Source organism: Bactrocera dorsalis, unplaced genomic scaffold (assembly GCF_023373825.1).
Source record: "Bactrocera dorsalis isolate Fly_Bdor unplaced genomic scaffold, ASM2337382v1 BdCtg130, whole genome shotgun sequence".
NCBI lineage: Eukaryota > Metazoa > Arthropoda > Insecta > Diptera > Tephritidae > Bactrocera > Bactrocera dorsalis.
Window position 1 is genome coordinate 14,406 of NW_026038181.1, and position 16,518 is coordinate 30,923.

General features: G+C 32.6%; 4 protein-coding genes across 5 annotated transcripts; 3 read left to right on the forward strand and 1 right to left on the reverse strand.

Annotated features, from left to right (window-relative positions):
• Positions 1-47: 47 nt before the first annotated feature.
• Positions 48-5,744, forward strand: LOC105225295 (phosphoacetylglucosamine mutase). 2 transcript variants are annotated; one of them, XM_011203693.2, is made up of 4 exons: positions 48-183; positions 422-626; positions 2,017-3,454; positions 3,535-5,744. In XM_011203693.2, the coding sequence occupies exons 2-4, from the start codon at positions 526-528 to the stop codon at positions 3,640-3,642; spliced, it is 1,647 nt and encodes a 548-aa protein (XP_011201995.2). In that variant the 5' UTR covers positions 48-183; positions 422-525; the 3' UTR covers positions 3,643-5,744. The 2 variants fall into 2 exon arrangements, with proteins under 2 accessions (XP_011201995.2, XP_019845455.2); XM_019989896.3 differs by having other exon boundaries at positions 109-626.
• Positions 5,603-7,114, forward strand: LOC105225293 (eukaryotic translation initiation factor 2 subunit 2). Its single transcript, XM_011203690.4, has 3 exons — positions 5,603-5,743; positions 5,902-6,313; positions 6,378-7,114. The coding sequence occupies exons 1-3, from the start codon at positions 5,729-5,731 to the stop codon at positions 6,899-6,901; spliced, it is 951 nt and encodes a 316-aa protein (XP_011201992.1). The 5' UTR covers positions 5,603-5,728; the 3' UTR covers positions 6,902-7,114.
• On the reverse strand, positions 7,021-7,873 carry LOC105225294 (uncharacterized). Its single transcript, XM_011203691.4, has one exon. It carries the CDS (start codon positions 7,717-7,719, stop codon positions 7,117-7,119), a length of 603 nt encoding a protein of 200 aa, XP_011201993.2. The 5' UTR covers positions 7,720-7,873; the 3' UTR covers positions 7,021-7,116.
• Positions 7,874-8,097: 224 nt separating this feature from the next.
• On the forward strand, positions 8,098-12,374 carry LOC105225292 (histone acetyltransferase KAT2A). Its single transcript, XM_011203689.4, has 3 exons — positions 8,098-9,672; positions 10,545-11,200; positions 11,269-12,374. Exons 1-3 carry the CDS (start codon positions 8,456-8,458, stop codon positions 11,796-11,798), a joined length of 2,403 nt encoding a protein of 800 aa, XP_011201991.1. The 5' UTR covers positions 8,098-8,455; the 3' UTR covers positions 11,799-12,374.
• Positions 12,375-16,518: the final 4,144 nt, after the last annotated feature.

A 16,518-nucleotide genomic window follows, 5' to 3' on the forward strand; every position in this document is an offset into this window, starting at 1 on the left:
GTTAAATTTGGTGATCGTAATCGTAATCGATTTTACTTGATAAATTTTACGCTCTGTGGGTGTTGCGCTATTCTCACAGTTCTGATATTTTGACATTTGGTCATTTTCTAGCTTTTAATAAATGAAATCGGCTGTTTTCGCGGAAACTTTTCGAGCTGTACATTTCATTCATATTATTTTAAAGTAAGCTCTCATAAAATAAGTGAATGTATATTGAAAATCACAAAAAACAACAGCGCAAAGAAAAATAAATAACTTCCCTCACTATCAAAATAATGGTGTGCCACCTCTAAACAGTAGGAGGCCGTTAATACAAATACATACAATTGATTATATATTACATTTCTCCTATAAAATATTGTTGACAAATTCCAAATCAAGTCTTCCCGGTTTTGAGACAATATACTTTTACTCTCTGTAGGTGCCGTGCTATTGTCTACGAACGTGTTTTGTTGTGTGTCGTGGCAAATAACTTGAATTTCTGCATTTGGTGTTTCGAATCAAAGTGAATTAATATTCAACAAAATGTCCATAAACCTACGAACCGTGTACGCGTTTGCAAGGGAAATGTACCCAAAGAAGTCGACAGCACCAATACAATATGGCACGGCAGGTTTTCGTGGCAAGTAAGTGAAATTTGAGTTATATTAAGAGCTTTTAATATTATTTATTGCAATTTGTTTAAAAATTTTGATGTGGACTGATAAAGGCAAAAGTGCTAGCAGGACATATTCTGTAATACCGGTGATTGAAGTTCTCAATATTCAACTGTATATTCATATATTTATTAAACCCAACCGCGTGAACCATTATACATATGTGCATCTGTATGTATTCATATGCATGCCTGCCACCTCCATCTAATTCCCACATAACATTTTTATTTATAGATTTTTTTGTACTGCATATTATTTAGTATAAATAACACAAACAAGCATATACTTTATATCAAAGAAGCCACGCCAAAAAATGATAAACTTGGTGCATTACTCTAAATGGTAGCAGCTGACCTGCTTAAAGGTCAAAGCACGAACTTTAGTTTATATGTATGTATATATGCACATTAATTATTGCTAGTAGGCACGGCATTTTATATATATGTACATGCATACATCTATTACAAACACTATGTAAAAACTTGCCAATCACCCCTTCAAAATTCAACCTATTCTTTCTTACAGTTTACGTACATACATACATATATGTCCGTTGAAATTGTTTGTTTTTTTAGCCATTTACTCTGAATTATTAAAGCAAAAACTATTGGGGCCAAGTAGCCACAAACTAGGGCGTTGTATACAGGTGAATCACAGATAGCCGTTATTGCTATGTAATGCATGGGTTGAATCACCTACGAACCATTGCAGCTCCCTTCACTTTATTTTGCAATGAATAAATACTTCTTGCCATTTGTAATACAAATTATTTCCATATTCTTTGAACTTTTATTTTGTGCTTTCATGCATTTTCAACTTCAAGGTAAACAACTGTTCCATTAGCTACTAAGGAAGGGAAATCGCCTACCGAAAGTATGCTATAAAATTTATGAGTTGTATGATGTCTTGTAATATGCATTTGTTATGTACTTCATATAGATACATATACATACTATTTGTCTCGAATCTGTTTTTAATTGCCTGAGCTTAATTAAGACTCTGCTTCCTTATGCATTGAGATGCATGCTTATTATTATATGTAAATTACAAGATTACAAGCCACACATATATTATTATGCACAGATAGATTTTGCTATAACAAATAAAATGAACACCAGTATGTTCATAAGTGCACTGTTATCAGTAAATTATCTTTTGTTGTTAACATTGCAAACAAACCGCAACAGTGCTGTTGATAAACTTGTGAATGATTTTTTACATACATATGTATGTATGTTTGCTAGTTTTATACACTATGTAGTGAAATATGAAATTTTATTTAAGTTCTACATACATATATACATACATACATACTATACATATAAATGTAATATGCATTTAATGGCATTTTTTATTTCAGAGCCGAATTCTTGGACAGTGTTATGTACCGCATGGGCGTTTTGGCTACACTTCGTTCTCGAATTCGTGGCGGCGCTGTAATTGGTGTAATGGTCACTGCCTCCCACAATCCAGAGCCGGATAATGGTGTCAAGTTGATTGACCCAAAAGGTGAAATGCTGGAAGCCAGTTGGGAATCCATTGCGACTGATTTGGCTAATGTTGAGGACAGCGAACTTGAAGCGCATGTTGCCAAAATTATAAGTGATAATAAAATAGACGTAGGTTCATCTTCCAATGTATTTGTCGGTATGGATAACCGCTACCATAGTCCACGGCTGCTAAAGGCTGTGGCTGACGGTGTAATTGCGCTAAAGGGAAATGTGCGTGAGTTTGGTATTGTTACGACGCCAATGTTGCACTTCTTTGTAGTGGCTGCTAATACTAGAGGCGCCTACGGCCAGCCAACGGAGGAAGGATACTACAGAAAATTGATCACGGCGTTTGAAATATTACGCGGTGATAATTTAGAAAATGGCAACTACCGCAATAAGTTGGTATTCGATGGCGCAAATGGTGTGGGTGCACGAAAAATGCTGCAATTCATTAAACGTATGCATGATTCCTTGCAAGTGGATGTAATTAATAAGGGAGATGGAAAAATAAATGAGAATTGCGGTGCTGATTATGTGAAAGTGAAGCAAGGAGTGCCCATAGGTATGCCGATTGTGGAACCATATACCCGTTGTGTGAGCGTCGATGGTGATGCCGATCGCGTAGTATACTTCTTCACCGATGATAAGAATCAGTTTAGATTATTGGATGGTGACCGTATTGCTACGTTAGTAGCGGACTATCTTATGGATATGGTAAAACGTTGTGGGCTTGATTTGAGTATGGGTTTGGTGCAAACCGCATATGCTAACGGTGGTTCAACGGATTATATTTCCAATACGTTGCAAGTACCAGTGGCATGCGTACCCACTGGTGTTAAGCATCTGCATCATAAAGCACTACAATACGATATTGGTGTATATTTTGAGGCTAACGGACACGGTACTGTTATTTTCAGCGAAAATGCTAAGAGTCTGATAAAAGCGGCATCCGAAACAAGTGTGGACGCGAAAACACTACTGCATGTTATAGATCTCATCAATGAAACCGTTGGCGATGCCATATCGGACATGTTGCTAGTCGAAACAATTTTGAACCATAAGGGCTGGGACGTTAAAGATTGGTTGGCGACGTACGATGATTTGCCGAATCTTCAATTGAAAATTAAAGTTCAAGATCGTAATGTCATCACCACAACCGATGCAGAGCGTGTTTGTGTGACACCAGTGGGTCTGCAAGAAGCCATAGACAAAGTGGTATCAAACTATAAAAGAGGCCGTGCGTTCGTAAGACCATCAGGTACAGAAGATGTTGTGCGTGTATATGCTGAAGCAGCTACTAAAGACGTAAGTTTAACATTTACATAAAAGTATAAAAGTTTTAGCTTATGAATGCATTAACATTTTTTTTTTTTGTTTTGCTTTAGGAAACCGAAAGCCTTGCTTATGAAGTGGGAATTTTAGTGCAACAGCTGGCTGGAGGCGTTGGACCAGAGCTAATTCATCCTGGAAAGACAATAAGTGCCCACATCTAAATATTTTAATTATTCCTCTCTCAAAAGAAAAAAACTATTTCAAGCTGAAATCTGCCTTCAAAGCGGACTCTTTAATGCTCTTGCTACACAACGATAAAATGCCTAAAAGTTACTTACATGTACATGCCTTCCTTAAAATAAGTAGTTAGAAGAAAACACTTTCATTTATTTTCTACAGATCGTTTAATATTGTGTTACATGTTATTATTATTATTATTATTTGTATTTTTTTTTTTGTACTGCAGATGTGCATTTAAATTTGCTTTGTAATGTGAAACTGCCTTGAATTAAAAAAATATTATATGTAAAAGATATATGTATGTATGCATGAATTGAGTTTTAACTATGTATTAAATGTACATACAGACATATGTTCAAGAAGTTATGTGCTTATTTCATTTTGTTTTTACTGCGATAATGTGCTCGCCTTTAATAGAAAATTGCGTTAAATCAAAACATAATATGCTAGGGCTCCATTACAAAAATATTTGTAAATTGAATTTACTTTAAGTATTAAAATGCGTTAATAAAACAACGAAATACATTCTTATACAAACACCTTTGAGTTTAATTGTAGTACTTTTGAAAATAGTAATTCTATAATGCAACATGCAATTCTCAGAAGTTGAAAAATCAATCTTAATTATTTATCCTTTCATAAAAGTGCAAACTTTTGTTTTTAAGAATTTAAATTTAATTTCAACTTTGCTTTCAATCCAATGACAACAGTTGAGCTATTTAAAGAATTTGACATTCACATGATTTTACTGGTCCTTTAATCAAATTGGCACTACGAAAACGATGAAACAGGTGCTCCAATCGCAGGTAAAATAATCCAAAACGACCATTCTAACAGCAGTAAAGTCAACGTATCTTGAAAAGACGTGAAGCGCCACAATGGCGTCACAATGATAAACTGCAAATTTTCTTCTTCAATAATCAAGATCTGCTAATCGAGAACACTCAAGAAAAAATTATTTTGGTGTTGGCTTACTAAATAACATTTCCGTTCCCACAATTTACATCCGGTTAAGAGCTGCCAACTCAAAATTGGGAAATATTTTATCCCACGACAAGAACAACAACAATTGACAAACTTGCATTTTTGCTGCAAAGACACAATGGAGATGTGCAAAAAACCATAAAATGTTGTTTTTTTTTTTATAGCCTGCAAACGATTAGTGAGAATGGCTGCTTTAACTGGTTTTGATTTAAAAATTTTCCATTTTAAGTTGATTGCGTTCACACGCGAAAATTGTTGTGACCCAAACTCAGTTTGACGCCGAAAAGTAATGAACAAAGATGAAGGGCTTTGTATTCCTGTTCGTAATATTTCGCTTTTATTTTCATTTGAAATTCGTTCCAAAGCTAAAATTGAGAAAAATTGTTTTAGAAAATATAAGTACAGATACCAACATTATATAACACTTTTTTTACATCAAAGCGAAAGTCTGAGGTAAAGCGAATCAAAAGTTGTATGTGAATCAGCTATAACTAATGTCAAATAACTGTCAATTTTAAACATTTTATCAGCCTCTAGAGACTCTGTACAAGGTGCCGCTACAAAATGTTTGTAGATATGAAAACTGGTAGTAAGATTATTTACATAAAATCGAATGCCTGTTTGAATGTCCGCTAAAATATGAAGTAAAGGCAAAATAATGTAATAGTTAAATCTTTATCACTTTATTATTAATCTTTGCAACTTCCTGTATTCAATTTTGGCATAAGTGCTATGAAAATATACTAAATATCTAATATTTTAGTGAAAAATAATAATTTTTTGATATACTGCTTTTGACCTCTGTGATTGATGCTTATGTAAATATAAAAAATTTCGAAGCGTTTATGAATACTGCTATTTATGAGTAAAGTATCGATATAATTTTGTGTTCAAAAATTCGATAAAATATTAACATCGATGTAAACTGTCAACGATTAGTACATCGTTTGCCTTGTCAGCTAAACGGGCTAGGATTGTCTGATGCAATAGTACATCGAGTTCTTATTTTTATAGAAAGTAGTTTAAAAGAAACTTCTATCAACGTTGAAAGGACAAACAATTAATATATTTGAAATTACAATTATGGACGCAGAAGACGTAAGTTGTATACCTCTGGCCTCTGTAGAGCAATGAAAATGATGAAGATTTTGTTGTGAAACGTGTAAGTTTCTACCTGTATCACACATTTTTGTTGCTTTGAGGTTATGTGCATCCCCGAATTTGTGATTGTTAAAAAATGCTTATTCTCATTTCAGGGGTTTGATCCAACATTGCTGAAAAAGAAGAAAAAGAAGAAGACATTCGACCTTGACGCTGCACTTGGTCTTGATGATGGCAGCAGAAAGGAGGAGCCAAAAGAAGACGCTCCACTGGATAGCGGGGCTGCTGATTTAGAAGATAATTTGGATTTAGAAAGTTTTGGCAAGAAAAAGAAAAAGAAGAAGAAGCCTTTTAATTTAGATGAACTCGAAGGTGCTTTACCATCCGCAAAGGAAGGAGAAGAAGAGGAAAGCAATGCTGCAGTGCTGGAAGAACCAGAAGATGACGATATCAACCTAGATATGGACTTCTCGAAGGACAAAAAGAAAAAGAAGAGTAAAAAGAAGGATTTAGACGAACTATTCGCCGATAAAGATGAAGAAGATAAAAGCGAAAATAAAGAAAATGGTAAGCATTTTAATTGTATTTTGTAAACTATAGTGATGCAATACTCTTTCTTTTTTCCACACAGTTGATGATAACAGTTCATCATGGGCCGGTACAGATCGTGATTACACATATGATGAGTTATTAAAACGTGTATTTGAAATCATCCTTGATAAAAACCCAGATATGGCAGCTGGACGTAAACCGAAATTTGTCATGAGACCTCCACAAGTATTGCGTGTCGGCACAAAGAAGACTTCATTTGCTAACTTTATGGATATTGCAAAAACACTTCATCGTTTGCCAAAACATTTATTAGACTTTTTATTAGCTGAATTGGGTACCAGCGGTTCAATGGACGGAAACCAACAGCTTATTATAAAAGGTCGTTTCCAACCTAAACAGATAGAAAATGTACTGCGTCGTTATATCAAAGAGTACGTGACCTGCCACACCTGCCGTTCACCCGAAACTATACTGCAAAAAGATACAAGATTATTCTTCCTGCAATGCGAATCTTGCGGTTCTAGATGTTCCGTAGCAAGCATTAAATCGGGTTTCCAAGCTGTTACTGGCAAACGTGCTGCAATTCGTGCGAAAACTACATAAAATATTTTTTTGTTGGTGCGACTTTAGGATTTCTATGTTCTTTTTCTAGTGGGGATTTATTTTGATGTAACAAATTCGATATATGACAAAGAACAAGGAAAAAATAGAACAAGTTGAAATAAGCGAGGATTAATATTTTTTATTTAAATTTTAAACATACAAACCATTAAATAATAAAAATAGTAAACCGATCATAAAAACAAACCATAAAAACTTTATCTTTTTGATGTTTTATATATCTTCATATACCAGTCAATTATTTCGTCCTTGAAAGCCAATTCCATTGTTCTATCGCAACCCGTGTCGATGTCCCAACTAAAGCCGAATACGCCCACTTGGCCACGAAACAAATTTGGCCTACCGAAGACAAATACTTTGTTACCTACGGCAATTCGTGATGGGTCTAGTTGTTTTCTAGTTTTGTTCAGCAGCTTCTCTAATGCAGTTAAAATATCTGTATTCTCCTTAATTGACTTTCTTATAAACACTTCATTTCGCAAGCGTTGTAATTCGAGAATATCGGCTTCTTTTTTCGGAATAAACAAAGGCAAAATTGATGTGTTGTCATCAATTTCAAATTTATAGTGACCATTATTTTTAGTCGGAACCATTTTACCCACTATGCGTGCATGTACCATAATTGTTCGAAAAAACACTTTGGCATCAAATGCTTCAAAAAGTGTTGGCGAAGAAGCGCTGCAATGTTTGACGTCCATCAAAAGCAGTGGCACACATTCTAGGTGCTTATTATCACTATCAGATGTTTTTAAACTGCATTTCGCAGAAAATTGCACATCCAAACAATCACTGCCGCTCATTTCAACATCTATTCCTGTTTATATTTTCATTTCTGTGCACTATTGAATATATTTGGCGCTATTTTGTCCCTTTGAATTATGAATGTCCCAATGAACCATCGAATATGCAATCACATTTAGCCTATTGCATATTTCATAACATAGAAACTAAATAGCTTTGACGCAAATCTATCATATATTTCAGAGTCATAATGTTTTATATATAAATTATTATTTATCTAACAAACAATTAAGATATCGTAAGTAATTTTTTCTTAACTTATATATACAGTAATTCATATAATTTCACAATCTGTTATAATAATTGTATATAAAACTTTTGCGGCTGGCAATACTGCATCATTTCACTTCGTTTTCAGGTTCGTGTGCGTCAAAATAAATGAGCTAGTTACTTTGCGAAACGAAATTAAAATAAACATTTTTGGTGTTAAATATTAATATTATAGAAAATAAAAAAAAATTGTAATAAAATTTTCCAAACAAAAAATTAAAAAGGTGTCGGTGAGACAAAGCGTAACGTTGAGACTTTTAATAAAAAATTGAGGTGGAAGTAAGATTTGCCGAAGTTGTATTCGGCAGCTGTATCAATACATTCACACAAACGACTTTTTGTCTTTGTTTACACTCTTTCTGAATTGTGAAATTGCTGATCGAGATATTGCACTTTGTCAAAGTCTTCCAAAGCATTGGTAACCACCGTCAATAAACAAATTGAAATAAGTCGAACCGATTTGTTATGTCTGGCGGAGCACTGATAACACTAAAGGAAGATGCAACTGACGGTGGAGGTAATGCCAATGGAGGAGGGAGCAATTCTAATATTGCAAATAATCAACAAACATCCGGATCCGGAAACGTAAATGCTACTCCAGGTCACAACCCAAACGGTAGTAATAATGGCCCTCCGGAAGGAACACGCCAAAATAGCTTACAACGCATTCAATTGCGAAAACAAAAAGTTTTTAACTTGCCTGTTCCCCAGAAGTTGGCAAAATTATCTATGTACTCTTCTTGCCAGAGCGAATGCTGCCGTTGTACTGGATGGAAAACTCCTCAAGAAAATCGCCATAGAGATGTGGAATCGTCAACATATTGCCCTGAATTCACCGAAGAATGTCGCAGCTGTAGACATCCTCTACAAAATCATATTGCACATCTGGATGGCATATCTGGTTCTCAAATGAACGAACTTCTGGGTGCTATAATAGACATGGAAAATTTGTTCATGTCAATGCAACGCGTAGAAGATGAGGATACCAAAAAAGTTTATCTGTATTTATTTCGTCTCTTGCGTCAATGTGTCCTTAGTCGTCAACAAGCAGTTATTCATGGACCCCTGGGCGATCCACCATTCGAGTCGCCATGCATTGCAAAAGCCGTTTCATCGTTCGTGTTCTATAAGTACAACCATTTAAGTCAAACTGAACTACAGACAATGACAGAAGTGGCGAAAACATTTCTTAATTTTTTAAATCATTACAACTTCGAACCACCATCAATGCGTCGCTCTGGATTAACGCATGAAGATGCTTCAACATATAAAATTAATTATACGCGATGGCTAGTGTTTTGCCATGTGCCCGCTTTTTGCAATTCTTTGCGTCATTTTGAAACATCGCTAGTGTTTGGGCGCACCTTACTGCGTACCATATTCAAGTATATGGCTGAGCAGCTAAGAAATAAATGTTCTTCCGAACGAGATCGCTTACCAGCTGATAAACGATCAATTATAACGCAAATGCCCAAATTTTTAGATGCGCTAAAAGCTGAACTACTGAAAGACGACTCGCCGATTTGGGATCAAGGATTTCGTCCATCAACAGCTTTTATAATACAACAACGTAAACGTCAGCAAGAAGCGAGTACTGGAGCGGCAACTGGCAGTAAGCGATCCGGCACTGGAGAACCCGCACATAAAAGAGCCAAAAAGGAAAGCATTGATCGTGTCAGTGGGTAAGTTTTTGCCGGCACGTTCGTAACCGACTAATTAATATATATATACATATATATATAACTATAAAAGTAATTTTAGTAATTGTGACTTGCAGATGGTAAATCGAGGAAATAGCAGAAAATAAGTTTAAGTGTTTGTTTTATTATATGCATATGCTTTTTTTTTTGAAGAAGACTGTGAGCACGAATAGTGCATGTGTAATTTTCTATTTCACAATTCTCGATTAACACATGAATCGAACAATGTATACAAATTAAGTACGTATATGGATACACTCAAAAAAAGATTAAGGATTTTTAGACTTTAATAAAATGTAACTGACCAGTCAACGTTAAAAGTAAATGCAGTAAATGTGTTTTCTTTATACATATTGTATGAACTTAATGTGAATAACGATATATTGTGTTGATTGCGACCGCTCGTGCACGTCCGTAATTTAAGCTGCTTTGTGCACAACTGGAAAAGAAATTGTTTATAGTGACACAAAACAGTCGGCAACAAATGAAATTGTTTTTTGTTTGTGTTTTTTCGCCGATACGAATACCTTGTCATCGTACGAAGTACTATTTTTTTATTCCGTTTCCTATATTAAGACTTTTTTATGAGTAATAAGTTCAATTGGCGGCGTTGTGCGAAATGCAGAAGATTGGCACACAAACGGGTTTATGTAGTCAAATTTAAAACATGCTTTTAGGCGAACTGTGCATGCAATATTTAATTAGTTATTTGATGTATTTTAATTAAATCGATTGCATGCGCATATTGTATAATATAAAATTCTTTCACATGATTTGTTTTGAATATAATAAAAATGCAGTTTCAGTTACCTTTTTTAACTAACTAATCCATCTGTTGAAAATCTGCATTTCAGCGAATGTCAGTTTGAGGACCTTTCTGATGAAACCGTTGTGCGTGCTATGAAAGCAATTTCAGAATCAAAGGCCATCAATAAATCAGAAATCTTATTTCCGGTCAATGTTTCCCGCGATGAAAATGTTAAAGCAGAGGAACAACAACGAGCCATTGAATTTCATGTAGTCGGAAATTCCCTAACAAAACAAGTGGATAAACAGACAATATTTTGGCTTATTGGACTACAAGCAGTATTTGCCTATCAACTACCCGAAATGCCACGTGAATACATCAGTCAATTAGTATTTGACACAAAACACAAAACATTGGCACTTATAAAGGAAAATCAACCCATTGGCGGCATTTGCTTTCGTCCTTTCGCTAGTCAGGGTTTCACCGAAATAGTATTTTGCGCCGTTACCATGTCCGAACAAGTCAAGGGTTATGGTACACATTTAATGAATCATTTAAAAGACTACAGCATCAAACATGGCATACGACATTTGCTGACCTATGCTGACTGTGATGCTATTGGTTACTTTAAGAAGCAAGGTTTCTCCAAGGATATAAAATTAGCTCGACCGGTCTATGCTGGTTTCATAAAGGAATATGATGGTGCCACGCTAATGCATTGCGAATTACACCCAAGCATTGTGAACACACAATTTATTTCTGGTAATTTAAAATCTCTCTCATTTTTACTTAGATAATTATTTATATTTTTTGTTTGCTCTACCCAATAGTTATAAGAAAGCAGAGCGAAATTCTGAAAGAATTAATAGCACAACGCCACAATGAGGTGCAAAAAGTGCGTCCTGGTTTAACTTGCTTCAAAGAGGGATTACGTTCCATACCAGTTGAATCGATACCCGGATTACGTGAGATCGGTTGGAAACCACAAATGCGTGCACAACGCACTTCACGTCCACTAGAAGAATCTTCCGACCCAGAAAAACTTGCGGCATCCTTTACTGCCGTTCTACAGTCGGTGCGCCAGCATCAAGCCGCGTGGCCGTTCCTACGTCCAGTACCAGCGGCTGAAGTACCCGACTATTATGATCACATTAAATATCCGATGGATCTTAAAACTATGGGTGAACGCCTCAAGCAAGGATATTATGTAACACGTCGGCTCTTTATGGCCGATATGGCGCGTATTTTCTCGAATTGCCGTTTCTACAATTCACCGGAAACTGAATATTATCGTTGCGCTAATTCATTGGAACGTTACTTTCAGACCAAGATGCGGGAGTTGGGTCTGTGGGACAAATGATGTTGCGCCCTCAATGCCGCCGTTGATATGCTTAGCGAACACGAACGCGTGGCGGATGAACACAATGTAAGCAATCCGGCGACAACAACTTCAGATAATATGAATATACAGCAGGGCGATAATAACGGTAGTAATGGTGTTGATGGAGACACTAATATTGTGTTGACAGTTAATTTGGGTGTGGTTTCCGCACTGCCCGAGGATATATTTAAAAATTAGACTTTAATGTGCTGCAGCTTAATATAGCTTAAATAAATGAATTATTTAAAAATAATACAGTAAATAAATAATTTGAATTTAAACTCGTACATTTGTTTAATCAGCACTTAATATGTACATAAATATCGCAACAAATAATATTTAAAATTTGCTTAAAATATATAAAAATTAAAATGAATTTAAAATATATATGTACATAAAAATAAAAAAATTGAAATTAGTTTAAAATATATAAAAAATAAAAAAAAAAATTAAATTGGGAATTCTAAATGTTATACATTTGAGGAAAGCAAAAATGAAGCTTCGTTCGGAGTAGAAAACCAAGACAATTTATATATGTATACATACATGATGACATACTAATTTATGTACCACATATACTATGTACTCTCAATATCTATATAAGATCCAATAAAATGTTATAATAAAAAATCGTTGGCTATCTCTTATGTTTTTCTTCAACGAAGGAAAATATATTGTGATTTAGCATAATTTCTTTAATGCATACAGTAATTGTGATTAATATAATCAGTAGTAATTTTTGGTAGTGTACATTTTTATACAATAATACTGCAAATACATACATACATACATATATACATATTTTGAATTAGCAAAAAAGCTTTCGACCAAAATTGTGCCGCGGCGTCGCGCATCAATTGCATATTCGTTTCCACTTTACCTATATGTACATATGTACATATATACAGCGTAATATATAACAACACGTACGCTATACAGAATGTAACATACAGTTAGCAGCTGAAAATAACAAAGCAACAATTCGATTATTGCAAATATTGTATTGGATGTTTGTTGTTGTTGTCGCCTTTGCTTCTACTTATGATGTCATATTATCACATAATAGTATAATTTTAAACGTCTAAAGTCCATAACTACATACACCCATACATGTATATATGTATGTATATTGGTCTGACTCATATGCAGGCATACACACCTAAATAAGTGATTTTTTGAATGATTGCAGTCATTTAATTCGACTTGTTTCTTTAGATTAGAATAATTCTCGTATTTCGTTTTTCTTCACTATTTCTTTTTTTTAATTATTTTTGTGCTTAAAAATCTAGGCATAAACAAAATGTTGGTATTTTTGTAAGAAAAAACATTTCCTGATTTTTTTTCTCTTCATATTTGTAAATGGTTTACGATATTTTAGACATCGAGAAAGTATGAGAAACTCCATTCGTAATATAATGAATTGTATTTGTTATTACCATTATACATATGTACATATGCAATTTGTTAATTAATTTTCTCTCATGTCATAGTTTTAACAAGAAGCAAATTTAATAGTAATAATATTTAGTGTTTTATTTTTATTATACACAAAAGCATGCTTAAATGTGTTTGACACGTATGTATGTAATTTACTTTCTTTTAATCTAAAGTGTATACGTTTTCCATATAGGTTAGTTGGATCTATATATATATAAATGTTAAATATACTGGTTTTTAATCGTTTTCCGACAATGCTAAATACAGCGTATCTACTATTGATTTTATACATACATACATGCTATTCAGTGGGATATTTCTTGATCGTTTACAGACTTTCTTGATTCACTTCAATTTCTTCATGTTTTGGTTTTTGCTTTGTTTTATTTTTCTATAATTACCGTTATAAGAAATGTAACATTATATTTGAGTTGCTCACTTGTTTGCATAGCTTCATGGAAAAATTGTTATTCACTAATGTAGATAGAGTAATCCCTAATGTTATGTTATGTATATCTATGTATGTATGTATATTAAGTGATAAGGAAATAAAATTCGGCTGAGCTATTTTGTGTTTATTCGAAATTGTTGTGGATATTGAGTTGCTTGGTTGTTTAAGAATTTTATGAGAAAAATTTTCAGTAATTTTTTTTAAATAATAATAAATAATTACGTAAAAAGTGTCAAATGTCAATTTTATATTGTTATTGTTGTGATTAGAATTAAAAAAAATATTATTATTATATTTTTTTTTTATTTTTTTCTTTTTTTAATTTTAATTTAAATTTTATTCAATTTAATCAAATAAGATGATGAAAATTAAATATTATTAATTAATAATTAAAAAAAATTAAATATTACTAATTTAAAAATTTTAATTAAATGTAATAATTTTAATTTAGTTTTCATTACAAATAATAATTAATTATTTAATAATACGTATTTAATTTTTTTAATTAATTTAATCTCCATTTTATTTGATTAAATTAATTATTAATTAAAAAATTAAATATAATTAATTAATTTTTTTTCAAATTCTAATCTCTTACTGTACAACAATAATAATTTAAAATTGACATTTGATTGCGTTTTATTAATTTTTATTCTTCAATTTCAACTAAAAAAAAATAATAATTATAATTATAATTAATGTTTTTGGTTATTTCGTTTTTCTTCAAAAAATATTTTCCCACAGAAACCTTTTAATCGTAATTATCTGCACAAATTATATTTTTTTAAATTATTAGGCACCGAAAAATAGCAAATAATCACACAGCCTCAATAAAAAGAAATTAAAAAAATTATTTTTTCAAATGTATGAAGCGCTCTAGTTTATGAACATGTAACATCTATCTCATTATTATTTTGTATTCTCATTTTTATTTTAGAATTCAGTTAGTATTTGTTGTGTAAAACTGTTGCAAGCATTGTTTCATATTCTCTGAAATGATTGTCTTGTGTATTCTACTATCGACTGTGAATATTGTAGTAAAGTAGGCGCGTGTGTTTTTAATTGAGCGAAATGAAGCGTACATAATTTAATAAATAAAAGTCGTCAAAAATAATTTATAGAATCAGCTACGGCGTTGTTGGTTTGGTTGCTTTGAAAATTACACACTTAAGCCTTTAGACCTTAAGGTATAAGCAAGGTATACTCATTTTTCAGCCATATGACAGTCATGCATAGAAGTTATATAGTTTTTGTGTTTAAAATATATTAATAACATTGGCATAACATAGTAATATGATCTATATGATTTTCACTAGACATTCCATTACGCATATTGTTGTATTTTTTGTTTTTATAGTTGTAGACCCGATGTTGTTCCAATGTCGCTCAAATTTTTACATATTTTGAAAAATCTTGAGAAAACTACGAAATCAATGATAATGTTAACATCTTTAAGGATTCATAGCCACTTTTGTGCAGCATATTCTGAATTTTGTTTTGAGAAGTCTAAAAGTTGATAAAAATAGCCTACAAATTTATGCTTCTATTGAAATTCTCGAACAGTTTCTTGCATTTATTTGCTATCACAAGTGTCCTTCCTAATGTTTTGAGTCTATGGTGATTACGGTGTTCCTTACTTTCCTGGATATTTTTTATTCTTTGCAAAAGTTTCAGTTTTTGCCTTAAAAAACGGATCCAATGTAAACAACCTCTTTATTTATTTTCAATCTAAACCTTGTTTCAATTATTCCATGCATAATTTTTTTTTCTGAAAATTAATAACTTTGAAAAACTGTTACTTTAATACACTATTTTCTGATCTACAAAACATGTTTATTAAATTTTCCATAAAAACATTATTTTAAAGGCAATACGCAAAGTTATACATCAAACATATTGAGCATTCATACAGGTGACTTATGTATACATTCTGTGTTGCTCATACGACATGGTGTACTGTATTAATACTGGATGCATAACTTTGACTGCTTATAACTTTTAAAAAATTAAAAAATTATTAAAACTTTTGAGCAGAGGGAAACTTTTGATTTGAATATTATTATTCAAGTTGTTGGTAAATTTGCTTTCGACATAGCAAATTTATTGCAAAAGAAAAAAAAAATTCCAGTAGAAATGTAAGGATAGAGTAAATGATCAAGGCATTGTTTAAAGTTAAAATAAAGTGCTTGTGTACATTGTATACTATTTTTAGGGCAACGACTGAAACTTAAGAGCGCATATGCAAAAATAAAAAAAGAACTTGAAAGTTATGGACACGCTCATGCTTATGTATCAATATAAACTTTTCTAATTTTTTGTTGACTGCATTCACAATAAATTAAATTAATTGTTTAATCAGTTTGCATTATGTGTAGTACAAATGTGTAAGTGGACATTAACTTTATTTATATGGATGTATAGAAAAGAGAGCACATCAAGCAGCGTTTCATTGGTATGTATGTTTCAACTAATAAATACATATCAATATATATGTAATTTAAACGCTAGTATTCATGTTTTTTTGTTCTTTAATAGTTCCTTAGCTGATTGCTGAAAATTTCAATATCGAGAACTATCGTTTGCATTTATTTGATGTTGAAGAAAAACACACACAATGATACTATGTAAATATTACAATAAAAATGGCGACTACACACTGACATACATACATATGTAAATATATTTCTAATGTAATTATTATAATTATGCAGAAGGTTGTTTTTTTCACATTTTATATATATCATTTGGTTTCTATTACCAATTGCAGTGGTTGTTGGTTGCCACCGCTGCGAAAATTATCATGCCCGCATA

Coding starts and splice junctions, on each gene's coding strand:
- LOC105225293 (XM_011203690.4), top strand. Junction 6,314..6,377: donor AAGCGAAAATAAAGAAAATG/GTAAGCATTTTA, acceptor TTTTCCACACAG/TTGATGATAACAGTTCATCA.
- LOC105225295 (XM_011203693.2), top strand. CDS start 526: ATGTCCATAAACCTACGAACCGTGTACGCGTTTGCAAGGGAAATGTAC. Junction 627..2,016: donor ACGGCAGGTTTTCGTGGCAA/GTAAGTGAAATT, acceptor TTTTTATTTCAG/AGCCGAATTCTTGGACAGTG. Junction 3,455..3,534: donor CTGAAGCAGCTACTAAAGAC/GTAAGTTTAACA, acceptor GTTTTGCTTTAG/GAAACCGAAAGCCTTGCTTA.
- LOC105225294 (XM_011203691.4), bottom strand. CDS start 7,719: ATGAGCGGCAGTGATTGTTTGGATGTGCAATTTTCTGCGAAATGCAGT.
- LOC105225292 (XM_011203689.4), top strand. CDS start 8,456: ATGTCTGGCGGAGCACTGATAACACTAAAGGAAGATGCAACTGACGGT. Junction 9,673..10,544: donor AGCATTGATCGTGTCAGTGG/GTAAGTTTTTGC, acceptor TCTGCATTTCAG/CGAATGTCAGTTTGAGGACC. Junction 11,201..11,268: donor GAACACACAATTTATTTCTG/GTAATTTAAAAT, acceptor TCTACCCAATAG/TTATAAGAAAGCAGAGCGAA.